This window comes from Schistocerca americana, chromosome 2, assembly GCF_021461395.2.
Source record: "Schistocerca americana isolate TAMUIC-IGC-003095 chromosome 2, iqSchAmer2.1, whole genome shotgun sequence".
Lineage (NCBI taxonomy): Eukaryota > Metazoa > Arthropoda > Insecta > Orthoptera > Acrididae > Schistocerca > Schistocerca americana.
The window spans coordinates 601,531,363-601,557,983 of NC_060120.1; the positions used below are offsets into that span (position 1 = coordinate 601,531,363).

General features: G+C 40.8%; 1 protein-coding gene across 1 annotated transcript in view; it reads right to left on the minus strand.

Annotated features, from left to right (window-relative positions):
* The window catches only part of LOC124594233 (G protein-regulated inducer of neurite outgrowth 1-like), a 35,777-nt gene extending 20,753 nt beyond the window's left edge, over window positions 1–15,024 (minus strand). Inside the window, exons 1-2 of the mRNA XM_047132598.1 lie at window positions 14,821–15,024; window positions 1,835–1,982 (exon numbers count right to left, since the gene is read on the minus strand). Coding sequence (XP_046988554.1) covers window positions 1,835–1,982; window positions 14,821–15,024 — 352 coding nt within the window. The remainder of the gene's footprint in view (window positions 1–1,834; window positions 1,983–14,820) is intronic.
* Between the last annotated feature and the right edge of the window lie 11,597 nt (window positions 15,025–26,621).

Genomic DNA, 26,621 nt, shown 5'->3' on the forward strand with positions numbered 1-26,621 from the left:
GTTAAATCTGTCAGTTGCTCAGAAAGGAGTTAAATATGCAGCAACAAACATTTTTGACGGTTTTGTCCAATAACATATGGTGGTGTCGAATAAGTAGGGAAGAAGTTTTAAATCTAATTTAAAATCATTTCTCCCGGCAACTCTTATTCCATTGAAGAATTTCTGCTTAAAAATTGGTAGCCAGTTAAAAATTAGTTGCATGGGTGGGGCTAAAAATGTGTTAATTAATGCTAACGCTAGCTTCACTCTATTGACGAACAGAAATTAGAATACAATGTATTGATCCTTGGTTAAAAAACACAGTTCCGTCTTCTGTTTCACTGAGAAAAAATATCAACGATGGGTTGAATAACTTATAAAGTTACAGTTTCAAATCTCTTTTTGACAATAGCAATCTTCCTCCTGCTACAATCTTGTATTTACATTTGCGATTTACCTGAAATAGTCAATTCTTCAGCACATCAAAACATTCCAGATTTCCCAGTAGTCACAAACGTTATTAGAGTATCCCGCTTTCTGCACTGAAAATCTTGTCCGAAAATTCTTTAACAAAAGCAAGTTTTCTTTTGTGCATGGACCGTAGAAAGTTCGCTATGTACTCTCCGCAGGCGTCAAACTCTTCTAGTTTTAGATCAAGCAGTCTGTAGTGCATTATAAGCCTCTCCTATACGAGGATCTTCGACCCTTTTTCTCTATTTTTTCTAGGTGAAGCAAATACACTATGAGCAAAACTATCAGGACACCTGGCTGAAAATGACAAGTTCGTGGCACCCTCAATCGGTAATGCTGGAATTCAATATGGTGTTGGCCCACCCTTAGCCTTGACAGCTTCCACTCACAGGCATACGTTCAATCAGGTACCGGAAGGTTTCTTGGGGAACGGCAGCCCGTTCTTGACGGAGTGCTGTACTGAGAAGTATCGATGCCGGTCGGTGAGGCCTGGCACGAAGTCGGCGTTCCAAAACATCCCAAAGGTGTTCTATAGGATTCAGGTCGGGACTCCGTGCAGGCCAGTCCATTACAGGGATGTTGTGTAACCACTCCGCCACAGGCCGTGCATTATGAACAGGTGCTCGTTCGTGTCGAAAAATGCAATCTCGATCCCCGAAATGCTCTTCAACAGTGGGAAGCAAGAAGGTGCTTCAAACATCAATGTAAGCCTGAGCTGTGATAGTGCCGCGCCAAACAACAAGGGGTGCAATCCCCTTCCATGAGAAATACGACCACAACAATAACACCATCGCCTCCGCATTTTACTGTTGGTACTATACACGCTGGCAGATTACTTTCACCGGGCATTCGCCATACCCACACCCTGCCATCGGATCGCCACATTGTGTACCGTTTTTCCACTGTTCAATAGTATAATGTTTATGCTCCTTACACCAAGTGAGGCGTCGTTTGGCATTTACCGGTGTGATGTGTGACTTATGAGCAGCCGCTCGACCATGAAAACAAAGTTCTCTCACCTCCCACCTGTCATAGTATTTACCGTGGATCATGATGCAGTTTGGAATTCCTGTGTGATGGTCTGGATAGATGTCTGCCTGTTACACATTACTACCCTCTTGAACTGTCGGCGGTCTGTCAGTCAACAGACGAGGTAGGCCTGTACGCTTTTGTGCTGTACTTCACCCTTCGCGTTTCCACTTAACGATCACATCGGAAACAGTGGACCTAGGGATGTTGAGTGTGGAAATCTCGCGTACAGACTTATGACAAGTGACACCCAATCATCTGACCACGTTTAAAGTCCGCGATTTCCGCGCAGCGCCCCATTCTGCTCTCTCACGATGTCTAGTGACTGAAGTTGCGCATATGGACTATGGAGTACCTGGCAGCACAAGTGTGCGTGGTAGGTAGTTGCCTTGCGTTGTTTGATGATCGACATCTTGACTAATTTCTTCGCAAGTGCTCACTGTATCTTCGTTTGTATCCATGGCCGCAACCCTCTGTTCTTCCAAATCATATTTAAATGCCTCCTAAAACAAAGCGACGACAATAGATTGATATAAACAATAAAGCAAGTAAAATAAAAAATAGAACGGATGCAGGAATAGGAGAATATACGATAATAATCGTAAAAAATTGGGAACATAAGTTGGTAAGTGAAACGCAGAATATTCGTTATGATTACCTACCTATTATTACGCAATCTTATTGATTTTAATTATTATCTATGTTCATAATTAGTATGTCCATTACTGTCAATGTTAATAATTTATGTTATTAGGAGTTATTAGTTTCTATTTACTTTTTTGCAGATGCCACAGACAAGAGTGGTTGCTTGTAGCAGATGATTGTGAGAGAAAATGGAACTTTCCTCACTGCCTCGGTGCAGTTGACTGCAAACATTACTCAATCCAAAGCCCAGTTATTTCTGGAAGCGATTTTTTTAATTACAAGACGTTTTTCAATATTGTTCTGTTTGGTGAAGAGGATGCTGACTATTGTTTTTGTATGTGATGTCTGCCAAGGTCGAATTTGAGACGGTGTTTTTCGATATACATCTTTTTTAAGAATATGAGTAGTGGTACCATCGTTTTTCCGGACAATCGTACCCTCCTAGGTGGACAGAAAAAAAAGTACCGTATGTTATTGTCGCAGACGACGCGTTTTCCCTGAACGCATTACACCATGAAGCCGTATAGCGGACAACAACCTCTGAGGTCAATGAAAGACTAACTACAGACTTTCAAGTGCACGGCAGATCGCGGAAAATGTATTCGGAATACTTTCTTCCGTATTCCGGATACTAAGAAAGCCTATATTACTGCCGCCTGAGAAAGCCCAAAGTGTTATGACCTGTATATACCTCCACAATTTCTTGCGAAGAAGTTCTGCTTCCAGATACATTTGTATCACTGTAGGAGCAGTGGATCATGAGGAGAACGGGCATTTCAAGCCAGGAACTTGGAAAAATGAGTCACTCCTGCTACAACGTTTACACGATTAGCGATCATTCCACAAAGTTCAACGCAGGCTGCTCAAGACAGATGAATGCGCTGCTTGTTTCATTTCCGAAGAGGGAAGATTGCCATCGCAATATGACTACCAATAACTTAAATTTTTTCAGCTACTAGCTACGTACGTAATAGTGACTGCCTGACTGCACACATGTACTACCTATACATGTGAAGTTCTACCTTCTATAATTCCTACTATTTTTATTTCCTCAAATAACAATGTACAAATAAATATTGTGTTAGAAAAATATCTTTATTATTAGCTGAGCAGCCAACGTTACCCTGGTATGTATTCCTATCCTGTTAGTCCACTTCCGCCTTTCCCCTCTATGACGTTAAGAGCTCGCTTTGTCATAAACCGTATAATTTTATCGCAATTAGAACTTTAATTTTTAAATTTGAAAACTATAAGCAGTTACTAGGTATATTCCCAATAGAAATGGTAGTACGCTAAAATAAATATTAAAAATATCTTAAGATAAGATTAATAGTATATAAGGGAATAACACGAAAAATTTAAAAACAAATGGACAGGGACCGAAATGTAAGATGAGAAAGGCAAAACGTCCTGAATACAGAACCCAAAAGGGACCGAACCCTATTATGTTTGTTAATAGGTTTGTTATACATTTACGGAAATAAATATTTACTTACATCTGTGTCGATTGTCTTCCGCAGCTGATATTTGCGGTGTAGAAATTCAAACGCTTTGAAAGCGAACCAATTTGGAGCGCTCACTTCCTCAGCACCAGACTTCTCAGACTCGCTTTTCTTCTGGCGGACTGTCCTGTAAGTGGCTAACAAGCTGATCATTTTCTTAATTCGGCCATATCCACGCAGAGGTCTGGAATTCCACACTTCGCTGTTTTTAATTGGGAGTTTGTTGCATCCCACAGCACCGGGGGTAAAACCGTCGGTCCCCTCCATTATAAAAGGAAAACCGATATCCGCAACACAAAAAGAATAATACCCAGACTAAACAAGCCGAGTGCAGCGAGGCAGCTGGTCAATGCTTGTTGCCGTCCACAACACTCGCGCAGCTCGCCGCGCATCCTTTTGATGTGCCGACAACAGCCTGAGCCAGGCAAGCCACAGGCTCGGGCGGCTCGCAAGTCTGTTTCTCGGCGAGCCCTCCTCGCCTGCCCTCGTCCACATTACTCTTAACAGGTACACGAGCCACACGAGTAGATTGGATGCACCTTAGGTAGTAGAGCGATTTGACAATGGTAAGCAGAACGGAAGGCAGCCCCTTCATTCTCTGGTTGTTGCTATAGTTGCTATCCTGTAAATAAATGGATGTCCGTCTCTCCGATCCAGGGATAATAGCTGCACACTAATCACTATCGCACTGCGACACATGAGCTGCAGCAAGAATCTCTAGGTGTTAGTGTTGCACTGGTGCCTAAATGTACTGGTTTTTATTATTGATTGGCGACTCCATGGAGTGTCCTCTGCACCACGACCATATAATGGGTATACTTTGAAGGAGAGACAGCATTTGTCTTTTTTTTGTTTTATTAAACGCAAAATCGATTTTCGCTGTAAGCTTGTTGACACCAGTGCCTACCAATTTAAATTATATATTACAGCGCTGAAGATGGTCACTAAGTGACCGAAAATCGATTTTGCGTTTAATAAAACAAAAACAAAATACGACCAATGCTGTCTCTCCTTCCAAGGTTTTTATTATGTCTGTCCTGAGGAGGAAAAATTTCACTGGAAAGTACCGCAGTGAAATGCACACTACAGGGAAGGATAGCATTCCAGTTACAAACAGGTGACAATATACTGACATCTGCTCTGATACTTTAATTAAAGCAAATTGTTTTAAATAACGACGCACAGCCTTGCTACGGACGCGTGGCGAGAGGCGCCTTAAAATGTAAAACGGAAAATGTTTACGCGCTCTATCAGAAAGATAAACGTCTCAGAGCTTTTTGATAAACTTAAGCATGAGAAAATATTTGTGTCGTGGCTCGTCTCTCTTCGTAAGAAATGTAAACTTATTATTACCTAAAAATATTGCCTTTGGTATGGTAATCTATAGCGTGAAGCGGTCTATTTGAATTGGTGTTATGCTTAGTCCGCAAATTACAGTAAATACTGCAAATGCCTTAATGTTACAAATATGTTCTTATAAGGCATGTCGAAAAGAAATTTATACACCCAGGCATTTACGTCAAAGAAGCTGTGAAAATATTAAAAAATATGGCCAGTAATGGCGGCCAACAATGACTTCTTAGCGCAATGTTTCTGCACTGCTGTAATCACTGAAAATTAGAAAAGTTACTACTTCCTGCATGAGAAATGACTACTTAAATGAAACAAGAGTAACTTTCTATAATATATTTTAACAATTATTAAATTATTACAGACTTACAATGTTCAATGGCCGACCATTGCGTGCATTCCAGAACAACAGAAACCTAACAGTGAACTCTTTGTCCTTGTACAGTGATTAAATTCTTCCCGCTAATCACACAGTTTATTATACAATTTCGAAGTGGGTCCTATCAACATTCTTAAATTAAGTTTAATTCTTTTTTTTTTAAATGGTTCAAATGGCTCTAAGCACTATGGGACTTAGCAGCTGAGGTCATCAGTCCCCTAAACTTAGAACTACTTAAACCTAACTAACCTAAGGACATAACACACATCCATGCCCGAGGCAGGATTCGAACCTGCGACCGTAGCAGCCGCGTGGTTCTGGACTGAAGCGCCTAGAACCGCTCTGCCACCGCGGCCGGCCAATTCCTTTTTTACACAAGCCTCTATGGAAGAGTCAGCGTATAGTCAAAAATATTTGAACAAATACTCCCTTTATTTAATATCAGTAGGTATCGGCACAGTGTTCTTTAGACACACTCTTTCTTAGTGTAACATTAAAATGTCTTCTTCCAGAACCGCCAAGCTGTAGATATCATTGCATGTACACATCCCAGAGGAGGAAAGGTTGTTCTACAGGTAATCTTTCTATACACTCTGAATTTATTACTTCCAAATAAGAAAGTATCAAAACCACCACGTCAGTTTTAACTTCTCCATTGAATGCCAGTTTCTGCATGTGCCTTTGAAACATTTTTGAACATTCCCCTAGAATCGAACAACGGAAGCTTATAAAAGCTGGAGATCTAGTGCTGAGATTCAATCACGTATGGCTAAGTTACCACATCAAAATGCCAACCGGTTTCCAACAATCTGCAACCACACCTGTTTTGAGGCTTGCACTCTTATTAATATTTTATTTTTTTCTTTCCACTCATTCACTTCTCACAGAGTCATTTATATAATTTATGTAACAAATATTTCAAGTGAGTAAATAGGCTAGACTTAAGTCTATTACCACATTTTGAATGTGCTTATTCCATTAGTAGTTTTCATGAGAATCCTTAAATGAAATATGACTAACAGCAAACAATAGAGAGCTCCTAAACCACTGGATCGATTTGAACCAAGTTTGGTACACACAACCCTTACTGTCGCGTTAAGGTGGCATTTCGAACGCAGCGACAGCAACGGTCGAGAGTCGAGAGAGGCAGGCGACAGACCAGGAGCCTATTCTTTATCTTTCGGACGCTTCGCGAATCGGATCGGTAGGAGAGTCGCGCCGAGCGGCCTTGTTTTCGAAGGAGAGCACCCACGTTATTCTGTGAGCATTTCGGAAGCGATACCGCACGATTCTAGTGAACCGAGGTGCTGCTATTACTTCTCCAAGCGCCAACCAGTCAAAAGCAAGTATCCTAGGAGCCGTACATGCGTGCACAGCGCCACAAACGATAAGCCGCTAGCAGCTGACAGAGGCACACTATTCTTCGCGTTACCGAAAAGTATAATTAGATTACGTAGTACGGCTCAAATTTATCTGACCTTATGTTTCCTTACAGGCATCGTAACGATAGGGCATTTGATCTGGAAAATATAAATGCCATATTACGTCATTTTATTATCATTCACAACGACGTCTTTTGGATTTTACGCTTCGGAAAATGAGTTAGAAACGGTGTGTAGTACCACATTGTACAAATATATCCAAAAAATTGTTAAAGAGAGTGTCAAATAACAACATGCACAGAATGTGGTTGCAACTCGCCCCTAGAAATCCAGATGATTAAGTAGCCTACTTGCCTTCATGATGCATCAACGATTTCTGTCTTTAAATTTAGAAAACGCCTTTTCGGGAGTGTTTGTAGTACAGCTATTTAAGTTCGTCGTAGTTTATAACATGCATCTGATGAATCAATGTTTTATATATGATGGTATAGTTTAAAAATATTATGGCGGGGATCTTTCCTGTGTGTACTGTTACGGATTCCATCGCAGATAAACACTTGTGATAACCAAGATAATAAACATGATGGCTGCGAGTTTCATTTGCAGTAATTAAGTTTTGCTCTTAGGTTCCTGCCTAAACACACACACACACACACACACACACACACACACACACACACACACACACACACACACACAATCTACGTATTCTGAAAAGTTGGTAATTAGTTGTTACAAGAAAGTATGTCACTGTCAGTTGTTTCACGCACAGCAATTAAATCTGTAGCACTGTAGCACTTTCATCTTTGTCTTCAAAATACTGGAGTCACGAAATTGAAGATACTCATTACTGAGGAAGCGCGCTCTTAAACAACGAATATTGCAGAAAAAAATACTTAAATTTCACGAATAACAAAGTCTCAGGATGTGTTACAAACAACGACGAAAATTTATTGGTACCCAGTGGGATACGAACCGACTACCTCCAGCACTTCAGTTTCCTGCCTATTTTTTTGCTACGACGACTCGCACGCAGCTAGCGCTTTATCCCGCTGTTTATATACAGAGGGACACAGGCGGCAGCAAGTTATTACGAGATGACGTTCGTTGCAGTAAGGCACGCAGCCGTTTGGCACGGTGGCTGAGGGATGGCTACGTTTTTCGCTTTGCTCTCAGCGCAGCTGACGCTGCCTGCAGTGAGAACTGCATAGTGTAACAGTCAGTCGATAAGAAGATCGAAACCCTCTACGAATCTAAATAATCCATGTCAGTTATCCGATTTTGTTCAAATCTGGTACACTTCCTATTGTTATTAACGGAATTATGCTGTCAAAATTTCAGATTTTAATGTATTATAGTTCCGGAGATAAGAGAAGTACCTAAAAGTCCTAAAACCGACGCTTGTTTTTTTTTTTTTAAACAGTCAGGAATAAATACAGATTGACTCATTATGATTTGAAGCCATTATAAATTTATCAGTGCGTAAGCCAATTAGAATTTTCTTTTCAAACCTGTAGTCACTGTGCATTACGTAATACAAAAATCAGTCACATTATTATTTGATTAGATTTTGTTGTGCGAGTGCGTGAGTGATAGAGTATGTGGGACATACGTTAAAACTTAAGTCATTTTTCATAAAACCTTGTATAAACAGACCGTGGGAAAGTTATGGTGCAACCATGATTCAGATGACGTATGTCGGTGTGAGCTTACTTTTGTATAAAACCAGCCAGAATGAAAGAGGCGGAATAAGTTAATTTGGAGTATAATTCGTACTTCGCTTATTTTGATTAAACAATATACTAGAAATTAAAGTTTTAATGACAACTACTATCGTATTATTGAATAAGGCAAGTTTTGCCTCGAGAATGATTTGGAAGGAACATTCTGACTGGTCGTTTAGATCAACAGCAAATCAGAATTAAGCTGTTCCCGCGCGAATATAGCAGAGTGTTTGGTGTTCCTAAACTAATTAGTTGAGAGTTATGAGCGTGTGAAGTTTCTGGTCGTAGTAAGAATTCCGCGTGGCATGTTTCGTGTTCTGTACGAAATACTTTGGCGAGCACTTCTTTCGAAAAAGACCACTGAAACGACCGAATTTTTAACTCGCGAACAATTGTGGGTCGGTACCTGGTAGAACGTGAAAATTCATTAGGTCGGACTTGCAAAAATACTGGCTGCTTTTCGAGTGCAACTGTTGTACAGACAGTGAACTTCGAATGATAGAGCATTACCCTATTAAATACGGACTTGATAGCCATTTCTTCAGTTTCCATATGAATAAAAAGATTCAATCTAATTTTAAATGCTTTCTGCAAGTAGACTCCATCCTCAGAACGTCCGATTTTTAAAAAATGAACTTTCAGGAACTGACTTTCAAATCGGCTGCTTTACTCTGCTTAGCACGTATCTGCTGCGACGGAGTGAAGGGACGTCGGCAAGAAGCCTATCAAGGTAGGTGGACTTTCGATAAGTGAAAGAGAGAATGCAGACGACCGAACCCGCCCCGCCATTGTTCTTAGACGTGTTAAACCAGTTTCGATGATAAACCATTTGCGGGGAAAAAGTAGGCAACGTTACGAGTAATTTCAGCTAACACCATGTAATGTACGAAAGCAGAGCCGACGTCTTTAATGACTTAAATTCTTAATTTCATATAAATATTTTGTGATAAGACTGACCTAAAAGTTTTTCTGTTATAATCATTGACAGTACCAACGATACAAACCATATTACTAACAAAGGAAAATAGTCTATTTTGAACTCACTCTCCCCTCAGATGAGTCCTGGTGATTTCTCACTAAAACAATCACAGAACCCGAAACAAATCACTCAGTAATTCTAAAGTAAATTCTAGCTGTAAACAAATCAAACCAAACTGATCGAGTGGTCATACCAAAACCTAACCACCTCTCTGTATAGTTGTTGGAAAATCGGCGGGAAGACCGATCGGTAACAGGTCTCTGAAGGTTACAGAGTAGCAACTTCGGATAAAGAACCGAAAATGACGTCACTACGGAGACTAACATACTGCACTGATCGGTGTGAGCGATACTAAATAGTAATGTGCTAACAGCATGTTGCTGTAACCAGCTACAGTCTCTACAGCCTGTCATTCGAATTCTTAGTCTTGTCTGCGAAAAAATGTTGACCACTGAAATTGTGTGTTTACTTTTGGAAGAGGAGGAAGATTTAAAGAGAAGACTCCCATTTAACTCAATTTGCAACCAACGATGAAAGGAAGGTTTCTACACGTTAGAAAAACATTTGAGTGATGAAAAATTTAGATCTCATTGCAGATGAAAATTTTGTTGAGACATTAATTTGTGAAGACTCTCTGAGCACTATGGGACTTAACATCTGTGGTCATCAGTCCCCTAGAACTTAGAACTACATAAACCTAACTAACCTAAGGACATCACACACATCGATGCCCGCGGCAGGATTCGAACCTGCTACGGTGGCGGTCACGCGGCTCCAGACTGAAGCGCCTATAACCGCAAATTTGTGAAGAATTACAACAAAGAAACACATCACAGACGAAGAAAAATTCAACATTAATGTATTGAACTTTTTCTTTGTCGTATTTTAAATTTCTTTAACACATTAAGCTGTGCTTTAACAGGTTGTAGCGTCAAAGCAGACTCTTGAGGCAAGTATGCATACATAGTAACGGAATTGAAAATAGAAGGCTTCGAAATGATACGATTAGGAGTGGTCGCAGTGTGACCTTGGGAATTTGAATGGAATGAGATAAATTACACTTCAGTACTGAACTGCTGAATAGAAGATTCAGGAGTCTCAGCTAACATTGATTATCAGAACGTTTAATTTCTTGCTTCGCTTCAAGTTCGTAAATTTGTGGCAGCGAGCCCAAAACATCTCTGGAGTTATTGCAAAATGAATGTATTTTATTATCATGCTTTTGGGCTGTACTATTCAACAGTGTGTGTCGGCTGTCATCTCTCTTAAGTAATCGGCGATATCTTTTGTTTGGCGGCGTCATTTAGGACCCTCAGTACTTTTCGGTAGAAGGTCTGTAGGACTTCCATTCGAAACTTCTTCCTCATTCCCCTCTGCCAGTAATACTCTCATTCCGCGATTGCTCAGCAGTATCTTCCACCTTCTCGCGTTATTAGTAAAACTGACTGCTATTACTGGTAATCAAGAGAGATCTCCGACATATACATTTATTTATAATTAGTTGTCACAATTAGCAAATATTAAAATATATATTACGACTGTGGGTATCTTTCGCCACGTTAGTGCCGCCGGCTGTGCTGACAAACGGTTTCAAGAGAACTTAACTGTTTATATATTGTTTATTTAGAGTTTGGTGCAGCACATCCTGTTCCTGATTTATTGTTGCGCTATAATATAATTGAGTGTTGCGTCTCCACCTTTTTTTCCATGTGACATTTACGAGGGCTGTTCAATAAATAATTATAATTTTTATGGTCAATTTCTCGCTCTAAAATTTAATCTTATGATATTCTGTTAGCTTAATGTGCAACAAACACTGCGTTAGTTTCGTTGTTGGACTCCTGGTTTCCGCCTGTGAGGCAGTATCGCCTACCGCGAGGAACGATACGCGGCTTTGAAATTCTGATTTCATCTCAGCAAATCTCCAGCTGAGGCCTATACAATGTTACAGGAGGCCTATGGAGAGTGTTCTTCCCTACAGCACAGATCGAAGGTGGTTTCAAATGTTTAAAGAGGGGAGACAATCTGAAACGAAGGTGGACCCGGTGCTCCAGTTACTGCTCTCACGGAAGGAAACACTGCTGCTGTCATTGTGAGAGGATCGACGAATTACCTTAAGATCACTTTCTGAAAACTGAACATTTCATTTCAATGGGTGCCACCCACACGGTGACAAAAATTACACATAATACGTGTTTGTGTGTGATGTGTTCCAAGACAAGACAGACATTCGCGTGCTGGTCTGTATGCAGTTGAAGTTGGTGTTAGGGAAAGATTCGGAGTTTCATTGAAATGTAATCACTGCTGATGAAACTTTGCTACATCCTTTTGATACCGAGAGCAAACCACATAGCTCAGTGTGGAAATCGCTACCAACCCCTCAAAAAGCAAAAGTGGTTGCTTCTGCTGGGATAGTTATGGTCGTCTCATCTTTGATATTCATGGAACGGTTTATCAGCATGTTCTACCTGCACACACACACACATCAGTAACTGAACAATACTACAGAGATATCCTGGAAACATTGCAAGTGCATATCAGACGCAAAAGACCACATTTCCGTGAAGCAGGCTGGATGCTGCAGCACTATAATGCGCGGCCACATATTGCTGCTTAATATCTTACAAAAAAATCAACGTGAATTGCATCCTTCACCCTCCCTATAGTCCGGATGTAGCCTCGTGTGACTTTCTATTCCCTAACATGCAGAAACGCCATCGTGCGAGGCATTATCAATCAGAAGCAGTGGTGAAGGCTGCTAAGGTGATTTTAAAGGACCTGTCAAAAATGGTTTCAGCATGTATTTGAAGAATGGCAGAAACGCTGGGACAGGTGCATGGGAGACTACTTTGAAAATAATCATCAGAATTATGAGGACGAGTGAAGGTATATTGTCAAAAATTAATGATCATGCTTTATTGAACAGCCCTCTTACATGTACAAAACATTGTCTATGTAAATGATAAACTTTTCTTTCCTTTTTCAGATTCATGGCTATAGGAGAAAAATCTGTCACTCTTATTGCGTATCAGACTGCTATAACTCACGGATCGTTAGGAAAAATCTGATGCCAGTAGCCTTACCCTTGCCAAATGAAAATACTCTTAAGCACATTGAACAAGATTTCTGGCAGAAATGGAACATATTAAACTGTGTGGTTAGTACTGATGGAATAACATCTGCGCATAAAACACCAAAAACAGCGACACTTTTTCAATTACAAAAGTTATTTTCCATTGTTGTACTTGCATTAGTGGACGCCAATTACAAATTCATTGTTGTAGATGTTGGTTCTTACGGCAAAGAAGGTGACAGCCATGTTTTCAGAAACAAATTATTTGAGTATTTTCTAGGTAAAAATTTAAAATAACTTCATTTAAATTGCGTTTTGTGCAGGTGATCCAGCTATCTAGCACTTCAAAAATTCTGCAATTCGAGTACTCACCGAGTTTCGACTTATCTGGCCTAACTTAATTGAGTCACACTGGCTGGCTTTGAAGGGGTGTGTGTGGGGGGGGGGGGGGGGGGTGGTGGAAGAGTGGGTGGGAGGACTACGGCAGAGCGTTGCCTAAATTTCACAATGATACATTTGTTAATCATACACAGATTTTAAAAATATCTGTACAGTCTTAGGCTGCAAGTGCATTCATGGTGAATCCCTGCCGCCTACAACGGTATTTTGATAATCTTAAAAATCACCGTTTATTTTCTAGTTCACGAATGTCTAAAGCAAAATTCAGGGTTCGAGTCCCAAACCAGCACACAGTTTTAATCTTCCAGGAAGTTTCGTAACAGTGCTCATACCGATGCTGAGTGAAATACTAATTTCATTTACAATTTTCAAACTGTCAGTTTTGGTGTCCACCCCTCTCGCCCGGACCACAAAGTATGACTCAACTGCATTATGTGATGCCTGTGAAAATTAATCTTTCAATAGAGCCATAACAGTTTCTTTTAGACGTGTTCCTTTCTGAAACACTAGAATATGCTATCGTAAGAAGCATATGTACAACGAAGTTTAATTTTCCGGAAATTTTGTAACACTGCATCTACACTGCAAGATGGCTAGGGCTGTAAAAAAAAACTTGAGTAATTGAGTGACATGCCTGAGATACCCGATGGCTTTCCCGATATATCCATAAAAAGTAAAATTTAAGATCGCTAGAATTCCTTGTGATAATTTTAATTACATTTTTAGTGTGTCCGGTTTCCCGTGTTGACAACCCAACTGACTTACGTGCTATTAAGGCAACTGAGTCAGCATTGGGAGAGCCATGGTCTTAGGCGGACTCGCGGTCAGGATTTAAGAAACCAATTACAGTTTTAGCGTTAACTAATCATTTCAGATATTGAATAAAATTTTCGAAATTTCGCTCTTACTCTAAACCTGCTTTATTGAAATACTACAGTCTAATCCAGAAGCAAGAAGTATCAAAGGAAATACAATTAGTCACATGGCAAGGCAAAATACACACCATTAAATTTACACTCAAATATTTAACTGAGCAACCTAGCAAATTAAAAAAAGAAAAAGCAATTTGAAACAACTTTCCTGGTATGAAATACATCTTTGAAAATACATTCAAAGACTAAATAACTAATAAAATTGATCACCGCAACCAAAGTAGCTAAAATGTAAGTAAAAGTACATATTACGTCATCTATTATAACTAATGATATCGATGAGTAAAATACATTGCAGAAGTTCAAACCACTCACATCCACGTCACTGCATATTAATTCCATTAACTACAGGTTGTATGAACATATCGGATACAGCTACACAAAACTGCAAGTTTTGCTTTGCAGAAAAACGAAAAAACATCTTCAGTAACAAAGTACAGTAACTTTGAGTTATGAGAAACTGAAGCCCTTCAAATGTTCTCTTAGTTGTATGCTGGTACACATTTTAACAGTGATTCTAAAAGATTACGAAACATTCGTAAATTTCGTCATTTTTAAAGCTGTACTCTGGCTTGACTTTAGAGTATCTACAGCCCAAAAAAAACGGGAAACATACACGTAGGAAGTAGTTTTAAGGAGTGCGCACGCACGCACGCAGTAAGACATTGTGTAATATAGACGTGGCTGACAAAGCAATTGTTTCTGACACCTCGTCGTATTCCGCAAATGTATTCAACACATCACCAAAATTGCACATTACACGATTGTTCCTTAGGCAGTGCCATTAGTCAATATTCCGGGAAGTGATTTGCTATCCATTCTGCCTACTATAGTTAGATGGAGGTCGCTTAGATGCATTAGAATGGATTTCCACAGTATCACTCTTTAATCAGTCTTAGTAGTATGGTCCGCAAAAGTAGCTCAGGATGGACTGGACGAAATATGAAATTATTAAGAGAATCAGTACGTAACACACCGTTATCCAGAATATTGCGATAACTTCCAGCAGAGATGGGTCGTTAGGGCGCGCAGTAACGGCCAGCTCCGTCATGGCTCTGGCGCTGCTGGCGTTGCCCATGATGTTTACTTGCTGAGTACACGTCGGCTGTAGACGCTGACTGTCCCTGGCGCCGCCCCGACCTGTTTCGAACTCTCGCAAGTCTGAGAGGGCGCTGCACATCCGTGGTACTCCTCTCCACTGACCAAAGATCTTGGCGGAGCAAAACAGAGTGCCCACATCACTTGAAGAGTCACCTCATTTACAGTAAAGCACCTACATAAGGCAAGCTTGTTCCCTCTAAATCCATGAGCTGCGTGTACTACGCCTCGCGTTTAGCATTCGTTTACATTTCCCCACAAGGACTCTTTTCCAACTCATCAAATTCCCAACTCTCCTCACTCACATTGGACACTTCCGTACAATCTGCACGATCGCAAACTCGACTCCAACAGTCCTACTGTCTCTCCTCTAACTTTAAATCCTGGTACGTCACCACGCCTGTACCGACAAATCCAACCAACCACAACTCACACACTCCCCACATCGTCTCCTTTCAGCCGTCTCCCTTTCCCACGGAGTGAAATCTGCCTTGATATTAATCCTCCAAATGTGTCACCTCATCAGGTCCATCTTTTCCTTTTCCTTTCCATCTTTACCTATCCATTTCACCGTTCGTATTATGACTGTACCAACACCCCAAACTACTACTCTCTTCGTGTCTTCCTAATATCCATTCCAGCACCTTCTCAAAAGATACTACCCAACGGAACTTCGTACTTGCACCCACACCCTACTAAACACCCAACTATCCCGCCCCCATCCCCCGAACCGCCCCCAGCGCCCCCCCCCTTTACCCCGCAAAAAATTCCAGTTCAAGTTCTTCAAAGTCATCGTGCAGTGCTCCTTTTTTAAGATCACCACTTCCAAAACTTGTATTGAGTACATTGTGAATCATGTTCACTTATGTAAAAACATTCATGAGTCACCATTCCACAAATATTAAATTCATTTGTAAAAATTTCATCTTTCAACTTATGGTTTTCGTCTTATGTTTGTATAAACCCCGTGGATGAGGAGTGGGTTGGATGTAACACTGACAGCCTTTGCCTCCATCCCGACCGCGTGGAGCGAGTGGGATGAAAGAATAACAAAAGAAAAAAATATAAGCTTGTCAGTCTCCTACCAGATCGGCGCAACAGACAAACTATTGAAAGTACGAACCGGTCTAACATGGGGACTGCATCGTTCCACCATACTATATACCTAAAAGCCTTAATCCAACCAGTCCTGTCTTTAACATCGCCACCTAGATTTTCTCTCCACCAAACTTTCAGAACTCCAAATCCTCGAACGCCATATTCTCCGCCTTAAATTCGGTATCACCTACCGTTCCCCCAGTACGATGCTGTATTAATTTATTAATATCGTCTCCCTCCTTTCCAGCATTGCACACCTTCGGATATCCTACACTTCCCGTAAACTCGACACCAGCCAGCCTATCGTTTTATCCCTGATTATTAACCCTACTGCTCTGCCAGCCTTGTATCAACACGTTCCTCCAGTCTTACACCTACTCACTCTCCACTATATCCTGTCCCTTCGAAACGTTCACCGCCTCGTCGTCCGACCGTGCCATGAAAACCGTCAAGAGATCTACCGATCCATCCAGATTTAGTAGAATACTCTTCTCCCTCTACACGTCAGTGTTTCCACCCCCCCCCCCCTCCGCCCCCGCATTACTCACCATCCCTTTCCAAACGCTTGGTTTGCGGTTATCCTCTTCAACTCTTCTATTCCATATTCTTTCCAAAACACTATTCCTCCAACAATTTTCATCGACTACTATTCCTCAGCCTTTAGTAAAGGAAAGTGTTTCATTTTAAAAAATACTATCATGAAATGGTAAACCGAATGTATTCATATTTTTTACGAAGTATCTTTGTATTCTTATTTACTGCTCTTATTTAGAGAGCGGCAGAAAGACGGCAGAAAGAGTGAAATAACAATAAATTAAAAAATGAGTCTGTGAAGCACACAGTACAAGCATGCTCAGACCACCATTAGTTTGTGCTCCAACTACGTGCCGCTCGGAACAACGACGACTTGCTCCTTTGGCCGGCTTTGCCATTACGATGAATGGGGAAAAAGGAAAAAAACGAATGAGGTAATGTATTGTTTGATGTAAAGACTAATGAATGAAACTAAAAATGTAGGACTGTCCTGTTTTTAATTCTGTGTCGCGTTGTCTGGCGAAATATTCAACGAGACAACAAATGTTCCATTTTTTTCGTAACCAGCAGCAACCTTATCTCTTTTTGTGCTTCATTTTGTATTTTTATTTATTTTTAAGTCTATTTAATGTCATAGACATAGGTTTTAACATTTTCTTGAGCCTTGCTTTGTCTTGAAGGCAAAGATGAAACAAGGAAGCATTATTTTGGTGACGGGATGAGGAAAGGTGTGAACAGAAGATTTCCTGTCATTATGCTGTGCCAGTGACTCACGCGTGAGCTTTGCGATTCTTATCGATTATTTGCTGCTGCAGAAATGACGGACGGATGCAACAAGTTTTCATTAAAGAACGTGACAAGGCTATCAATGTTCAATTCTATTTGTAGCTACGAATTAGCAGTTCGCTGTTAGATGACATAAATTTGCAGTAGATGCAGCCAAAACGATATCTTCGGAGTGTCACGGACAACTACGAGAAGTAGGCGACAGTTTCGACACTGGGTTTAGCAAGTTTGCTTTAGTGCTCCCATTGTCGGAGTGTGAAATTAACTTGTGCCCGTTGATATGGGGAAAAGAACGTGTCCTTTCTCGAAACTACGAAAGAAGAGGTTCCAAGAGTGCGATGGCACAGGGTGACAACTATTGAACTATATGAAAAAACGTAAACTAGTTTCAATCTACGGCGTGCACACACTTTATTCAACATCTGAACATTACTACAGATATTCGGATTTACGTTAAGACATGTTCGATATGCCTCCCATCATTGGCGATGATGTGGCGCAAACGAATGGCGCTGAAGTCTCGGAACATCGATGCTGTCGATGACCTACTGAATGTGTGTTTTCAGCTCAGCAATGGTTTTGGGGTTATTGCTGTACACCTTCTCTTTAATATAGCCCCACAAAAAGGAGCCGCATGTGTTCAATCCGCAGAATGGCGGCCAATCGAGATCCATGCCAGTGGCCTCTGGGTACCATGGAGCCAGAATGTGGTCTCCAAAGTGCTCCTCCAGGACATCAGACACTCTCCTGCGTCGATGAGCTACGTCCTGCATGAACCACAGCTTTCTGAAATCAGGGTCACTTTGCCTAATAGTGATGAAATCATCTGCCAAAACGTGCACGTACCGTTCGGTAGTAATCATGCCCAAGAAATACCGCTACGATTATTCTGTGACTGGACATTGCACACCACCGAGTCACCCGTTGTGGATGAAGAGACTTCTCGACCGCGGCATGCGGATTCTCAGTCCCCCAAATGCGTCAATTTTCCTTATTGACAAATGGATCCAAATGAAAGTGGGCTTCGTCGCTAAACCAAACCATACAGCGCATACTAATTCCCATCATGCCCCGCGGCCAACCGTTCAGAAGTTAGGACGATTTTATTTCATACGAGGTGCGGCTAGAAAAAAACCGGACTGATGCTGGAAAAAACATTTATTTACAATTATTTGCAATTTCATGTTATCTCCTTCAATGTACTCTCCTCCTCGGTCTCTACACCGCTCCATACGAATTTTCCACTGTTCATAGCAATGCTGCAGATCATTTTCGGTAAGTCCATACATTACTTCCGTCGCTTTTTCATTTACTGCTTCAACAGTTTCAAATCTAGTTCCTTTCAAAGCTGACTTGACTTTAGGGAAAAGAAAAAAGTCACAGGGGGCCAATTCAGGTGAGTAGGGTGGATGATCTAAGATGGGAATGTTGTGTTTTGCCAAAAACGTCTTCACTGACAACGCACTGTGAGCTGGGGCATTGTCTTGGTGAAGGATCCATGACTTTTTTCTCCACAAATCGTTCCGTTTTCTCCGTACTCGCTCACGTAGGGTAGCCAGGACGCTAATGTAGTAATGATGATTCACTGTTTGTCCCTCTGGTACCCAATCAATGTGCACAATCCCTTTGATGTCAAAAAAAAAACAATCATCATTGCCTTGAATTTCGATTTTGACATTCGTGCTTTTTTTTGTCGTGGAGAACCAGGAGTTTTCCAATGCCTCGATTGGCGTTTAGTTTCGGGATCGTAAGTAAAAAACCACGATTTATCGCAAGTAATAACATTTTGTAAGAAGGTGGGATCACTTTCAATGTTTTCCAGGATGTCAGAACAAATCATTCTTCGGCGTTCCTTCTGTTCAATTGTGAGACACTTTGGAACCGTTTTTGAACACACTTTGTTCATGTTGAAACTTTCATGAAGAATCTGCCTAACACTTTCCTTGTCAACTCCTGTTAACTCAGACACTGCTCTGATTGTTAAACGGCGATCTTGTCGAACAAGTTTACCGATTTTTTCAATGTTTGCATCAGTTTTTGCTGACAATGGTCTGCCAGTGCGAGTGTCATCACTGGTGTCTTCGCGGCCATCTTTAAATCGTTTAAACCACTCAAACACTTGTGTTCGCGATAAACAATCATCGCCGTACACTTGTTGTAACATTACAAACGTTTCACTTGCAGATTTTCCTAGTTTGAAACAAAATTTGATGTTAACACGCTGTTCTTTCTGTACACTCAACATTTTCCGACGCGCAGACAAAACGTCAACTACTTAAAACAGACGCCACGGGCAGACTGAGTGCAGGAGGCAGATGAAACTCGAGCAGTAGGCGGAGCGAGAGTCACGTGACAGGCCACGCGACTTTCAGCCTTATTGCATTCGTTTTATTGTTTCACCAGTACTAGTCCGGTTTTTTTCTAGCCACACCTCGTATAGTTCAATAATTGTCACCCTGTAAGAATGTACGTTGTGTCGTTCACTTTTTTCCATCAAACATGGAGGACGTGCCCATATAATGCAGACGTAAAGAAAAAGAAGCACCTGTCGGAAGTATCTGCGAGAACTTCTAGCAGCATAACTTCCTTTATAAGTACGAATAAACTTCAAAGAGAGGGAAATTATGTTATCGCTGCGGAAGAAGGGCCGTTTGCGTTCCGTACCGCAAAACGCAAATCATTTTTTTCCGTTCAATGGACTGCACAGCACTTCTCATCAGAGACCTATTTGAGAAGAAATTCACATCTTAGAGGACAAAATGCGAGTCGACTTTAGAGAACGTTTTATCGCCATACGCAATGCATGAAGTTCAGTCAGAAATCAAAAGATGCTAAGAACGTCCCTGTGATGGTTGATGCATTAAATCACAAAAGCTTAAAGCTAGTACCGATTTAGCTAGGTGTTTCACTCCGACCAAAGGTGTCAAGTGCAAAGTGATCAGTCTTCAGAATACTGGTGGAGAAACGACAGAATTATTAACCATCTATGTTCTGGATATTTTAAAAGAGCAAAAAAAAAGTTGACAAGATTGTCGCAGTTTCTCCAGATAACTGTAATGTCAAGTTTGGTAGGTACAAAACCACAATGTTTATCCCAAACTGAACAGTGTTCTCAAGATGAACATTAAGGCATCGGTCGTGCAGCTCATGTGGTACACACTGAAGTTCAAACAAGTGCAAACATGCTTCACATTGACACAGAAACAATAGCGAAAAACTTTTTCAATATTTTCACAGTAACGCTGCGTGTGTGAGGAACTGAAATTCTGTGATTTCGTTAACACTGAATGCAAGCGAGTTCTAAGTAGTAATAGTACCATTGTTGTCAGGAGCTACAAGAGTTATTGATATGTATAAACCTTTGAAATCTTATTTTCTGTCTCAGGATAGGTGTCCTAAATTGCTGAAACAGTGTTTTGAGGACCCACAGTCACTTTTTTGGCTTCATTTCAATTAAAGCCAGTTGAAAATGTTTTCAAATTCTATTCAAAAGTCGGAAAGAACCACGGCTTAGTTACAGAATGGGCTAAGAAATTAGAGCTGCTTAAAAAAAGATAAGTAACAGGAAATTTAGTAAATTTCAAATTTCATTTATTTCTTCGATCTTAATTAACTTGTAAAAGGAGGGTATTTTCACTCAGTCAAAATACGAGACGATTACCAATTTATTTTATGACACTTTCGTGACTTATTTAGAAAAGCAATCTTCTCCATTTCAACCTCTGAAATCATTTCATTGGATAACACCGAAAATTTTGTTTCTTGGGCTGAACGTTTAAATCGGCTGAAAATTCTTAAGACAGTAGATTCAGGTGCAACATTTCAGATAGATGAAGATGTATTGTTTGCTGATTCAGGTTGCGTAAACAACATTGTACCCAAGAAACTTGAGGAATGGGGAAAAGCTAATTTGGAAACAGCTAAGAGATAGTGTGATGTATTTTACTCACTTAAAAGTACGAGTACTTCATGTAAATATATAGAAACGCTTGCGAGTTTTACTCGTGCTGTACCAGGCACAAATGCTGTTTTGGAAGGATATTTTCAGTTGTGAAATCCCTTTGGAAACTATTGAAGCATTGTAATAATTAAGACTTATTATCAAGACCTTACCTACAAGGAGTTCCACAATCTGCTATTAACCAGCTCAAAGCTTTTGAAAGACATTAGGTCTTCTGATAAATACAAAGTTAGCAGCAGTGTTCCTGATTCAGTAGTTAAACGATCCATGGATTTTTTAATGTCTACATTAATATTCATTTGTTAGAAATCATTTTATCAATTTCTCAATAATTTGAATTGTAATCAGTTCATGGAAATGCAATGAATTATCATATGACGCAGTACCATTACAAATATGTTTTGAAGTCTCTTGTTAAAATATATGCCTTTTTATATGTATAAACTTTAATTTTTATTTATTTTAGTAAAGCGAGGCAGTCATACATGAAGAAAATTTTCTTGTTGTCTAGTGTATCGTTTTGTTCCGTCGTTTTGTGCCAATTTTTCAAAAATGTACCGCTTTTCACGTGGGAAATGTGGTCACTCTAACCTATATCCGCATACCCGAACGCTCTCCCAACGAAATTTCAACCATATCCTTCTCAAAGAATGAAATCTGCCGCAGTATTTACTCACCTTACCAACCCAACCCACCTCATCAGGACTCCGCCCTATCTGCTGCCCTTCCCACCTTTCCTTACCTCTTTCCCCCTAGCCAATCCATGTTTTCCTAGCCTTCTGTTCCACATATTAAGTTCCCACCCACGGCACAATCCACTCCTCCTTTCTTATTTTCTCAACATTCACTCAGTAGTTTCTATACAGATACTATCCATTGAATCTCTATACTTATACTCCCACTGTTCTACCTTCTTAAAGGCTGAACGACCGACACTTTTACCAGCGCAGGTCCTTAAACTATTAGTGAAAATGCAGTGCACCTTTTTTTAAATCATCGTTTTACTGCGTTTTTTAAGTGTATTCTTATGGTTTGTATCCCACCTTTAGATTTTTACGGTTTTAATTTTTATAAAACGGAAAAATGAAGTTGCTTTTATATGAAAATCTTCATAAACATCATTTGTAAATATTTCCTTCTTCAATTTATTTATTTATTTATGTATTTGTGTTATTTGTGTATAAACCCTTCGTCTGAAGAGCGAGTTGACTGGACCGCTGGCAGCCCTTCCCGCGCCCGTGTGGAACAAGGGGAGATGATGCAACAAAGACTGTAAGCAATAGTGTGATTTCTAGCGAGCTGAGGTGGCTGTGACAGCCTCAAATATGCATCTGTAATCCCCTCATGAACCATGGACCTTGCCGTTGGTGGGGAGGCTTGCGTGCCCCAGCGATACAGATAGCAATATCTGTTGAGAGGCCAGACAAACGTGTGGTTCCTGAAGAGAGACAGAAGCCTTTTCAACTGTTGCAGGGGCAACAGTCTGGATGATTGATTGAACTGGCCTTTTAACATAACCAAAACGGCCTTGCTGTGCTGGTGCTGCGAGCGGCTGAAAGCAAGGGGAAACTACAGCCGTAATTTTTCCCTAGGGCGTGCAGTTTTACTGTAAGGTTAAATGATGATGGCGTCATCTTGGGTAAAATATTCCTGAGGTAAAATAGTCCCCAATTCGGATCTCCGGGCGGGGACTACTCAAGGGGACGTCGTTATCAGGACAAAGAAAACTGGCGTTCTACGTATCGGAGAGTGGAATGTCAGATCCCATAATGAGGCAGGCAGGTTAGAAAATTTAAAAAGGGAAATGGACAGGTTAAAGTTAGATATAGTGAGAATTACTGAAGTTCGGTGGCAGGAGGAACACGACGTCTGGTCAACCGAATACAGGGGTACTGCAGGAGTAGGTTTAATAATGAATAAAAAGAAAATGGAGCACGGGTAAGCTACTACAAACAGCATAGTGAACGCGTTATTGTAGCAAAGATAGACACGAAGCCTACGCCTACGACAGTAGTACAACTAGTTCCGCAGATGACGGAGAAATTGATAAAATGTATGGTAAGATAAAAGAAATTATGCACATAGTGAAGGGAGACGAAAATTTAATAGTCATGGGTGACTGGAATTCGACAGTAGGGAAAGGAAGAGAAGGAAAAGTGGTAGGTGAATATGGAATGGGGGTAACGAATGAAAGAGGAAGCCGCCTGGTAGAATTTTGCACAGAGCATAACTTAATCATAGCTAACACTTGGTTCAAGAATCATGAAAGAAGGTTGCACGCATGGAAGAGGCCTGGAGACACTGGAAGGTTTCAGATAGATTATATAATGGTAAGACATAGATTTAGGAACCAGGTTTGGAATTGTAAGACATTTCCAGGGGCAGATGTGGACTCTGATCACAATCTATTGGTTATGAATTGTAAATTAAAACTGAAGAAACTGCAAAACGGTGGGAATTTAAGGAGATGGGAACTGGATAAACTGAAAGAACCAGAGGTTGTAGAGAGTTTCAGAGAGAGCATTAGGTTCAAATGGTTCAAATGTCTCTGAGCACTAAGGGACTTAACTTCTGAGGTCAGCATTCACCTAGAACTTAGAACTACTGAAACCTAACTAACCTAAGGACATCACACACATCCATGCTCGAGGCAGGATTCGAACCTGCGACCTTAGCGGTCGCGCTGTTCCAGACTGTAGCAGCCTAGAACGGCTCGGCCACTCCGGCCGGCAGAGCATTAGGAAACGATTGACAAGACTGGGGGAAAGAAATATAGTAGAAGAAGAATGGGTAGCTTTCATAGATGAAATATTGAAGGCAGCGGAGGATCAAATAGGTAAAAAGACGAGGGCTAGTAGCAATCCTTAGGTAACAGAAGAAATATTGAATTTAATTGATGAGAGGAGAAAATATCAAAAGGCAGTAAATGAAGAAGCGAAAAAGGAATACAAACGTCTCAAAAATGAGATCGACAGGAAGTGCAAAATTGCTAAGCAGGAATAGCTAGAGGACAAATGTAAGGATGTAGAGGCATATATCACTAGGTGTAAGATAAATACTGCCTGCAGGAAAATTAAACAGACCTTTGGAGAAAAGAAACCACTTGTATGAATATCAAGAGCCCAGATGGAAAACCAGTTCTAACCAAAGAAGTGAAAACAGAAAGGTGGAAGGAGTATACAGAGGATCTATACAAGGGCGATGTACTTGAGGACAGTATTGTGGAAATGGAAGAGGATGTCGATGAAGATGAAATGGTAGATATGATACTGCATGAAGAGTTTTAAAGAGCACTGCAAGACCTGAGTCGAAACAAGGCCCCAGGAGTAGACAACATTCCAGTAGAACTACCGATAGCCTTGGGAGAGCCAGCCCTGACAAAACTCTACCATCGCCCGCATCTCGTGGTCGTGCGGTAGAGTTCTCACTTCCCACGCCCGGGTTCCCGGGTTCCCGGGTTCGATTCCCGGCGGGGTCAGGGATTTTCTCTGCCTCGTGATGGCTGGGTGTTGTGTGCTGTCCTTAGGTTAGTTAGGTTTAAGTAGTTCTAAGTTCTAGGGGACTTATGACCACAGCAGTTGAGTCCCATAGTGCTCAGAGCCATTTTTTGAAAACTCTACCATCTGGTGAGCAAGATGAATCAGACAGGCAAAATACCCGCAGACTTCAAGAAGAATATAGTAACTCCAATCCCAAAGAAAGCAGGTGTTGACAGATGTGAAAATTACCGAACTGTCAGTTTAATAAGCCACGGCTGCAAAATACTAACACGAATTCTTTACAGACGAATGGAAAAACTGGTAGAAGCTGACCTCGTAGAAGATCAGTTTGGATTCCGTAGGAATGATGGAACACGTGAGGCAATACTGACCCTACGACTTATCTTAGAAGAAAGATTAAGGAAAGGCAAACCTACGTTTCTAGCATTTGTAGACTTAGAGAAAGCTTTTGACAATGTTGACTGGAATACTCAATTTCAAATTCTGAAGGTGGCAGGGGTAAAATACAGGGAGCGAAAGGCTATTTACAATTGTACAGAATCCACATGGCAGTTTTAAGAGTCGAGGGGCATCAATGGGAAGCAGTGGTTGGGAAGGGAGTTAGACAGGGTTGTAGCCTATCCCAGATGTTATTCAATCTGTATACTGAGCAAGCAGTGAAAGAAACAAAAAAAAAAAATTCTGAGTAGGAATTAAAATTCATGGAGAAGAAATAAAAACGTTGAAGTTTGCCAATGATATTGTAATTCTGACAGAGACAGCAACGGACCTGGAAGAGCAGTTGAACGGAATGCGCAGTGTCTTGAAAGGAGGATACAAGATGAACATCAACAAAAGCAAGACGAGGATAATGGAATGTAGTCGAATTAAGTCGGGTAATGCTGATGTAATTAAATTAGGTAATGAGACACTTAAAGTAGTAAATCACTTTTGCTATTTGGGGAGCAAATTACTGATGATGGTCGAAGTAGAGAGGATATGAAATGTAGACTGGCAATTGCAAGGAAAGCGTTTCTAAGGAAGAGAAATTTGTTAACATCGAGTATAGATTTAAGTGTCAGAAATTCTTTTCTGACGGTATTTGTATGGAGTGTAGCCATGTATGGAAGTGAAACATGGACGACAAATAGTTCGGACAAGAGGAGAACAGAAGCTTTCGAAATGTCGTGCTACAGAAGAATGCTGAAGATTAGGTGGGTAGATCAAGTAACTAATTAGGAGGTACTGAATAGAAATGAACAGAAGAGAAATTTGTGGCACAACTTCACTAGAAGAAGGGATCAGTTGGTAGGACATGTTCTGAGGCATGAAGGGATCACCAATTTAGTACTGGAGGGCAGCGTGGAGGGTAAAAATCGTAGAGGGAGACCAAGAGATGAATACACTAAGCAGATTCAGAAGGATGTTGGTTGCAGTAGGTACTGGGAGATGAAGAAGCTTGCACAGGATAGAGTAGCGTGGAGAGCTGCATCAAACCAGTCTCTGGACTGATGAGCACAACAACAACAACAGACTGGAATATGCGAATGTAGACATATATACCTTATCTCTTACTGCCCAGATTAATGCTATGCATTTTTTTCCGTACCGTTGATGGTTCACCCCTGGTCTGTGCGTACCGTCTTTGACTGCTAATCAAAACGTCCTGGATCCTGGGTTCGAAACAAGACACTGCTTAAACTTTGAATAAAATTCGTCCTCCATGGCGATCGAAGACTCCCGGCATAGGAAGTCACTATCTTTCTGCCAACGGCCTTGTAGTAGAGGGCGAAGGAGCGGACAAAGGTTCTTGATCTTGGG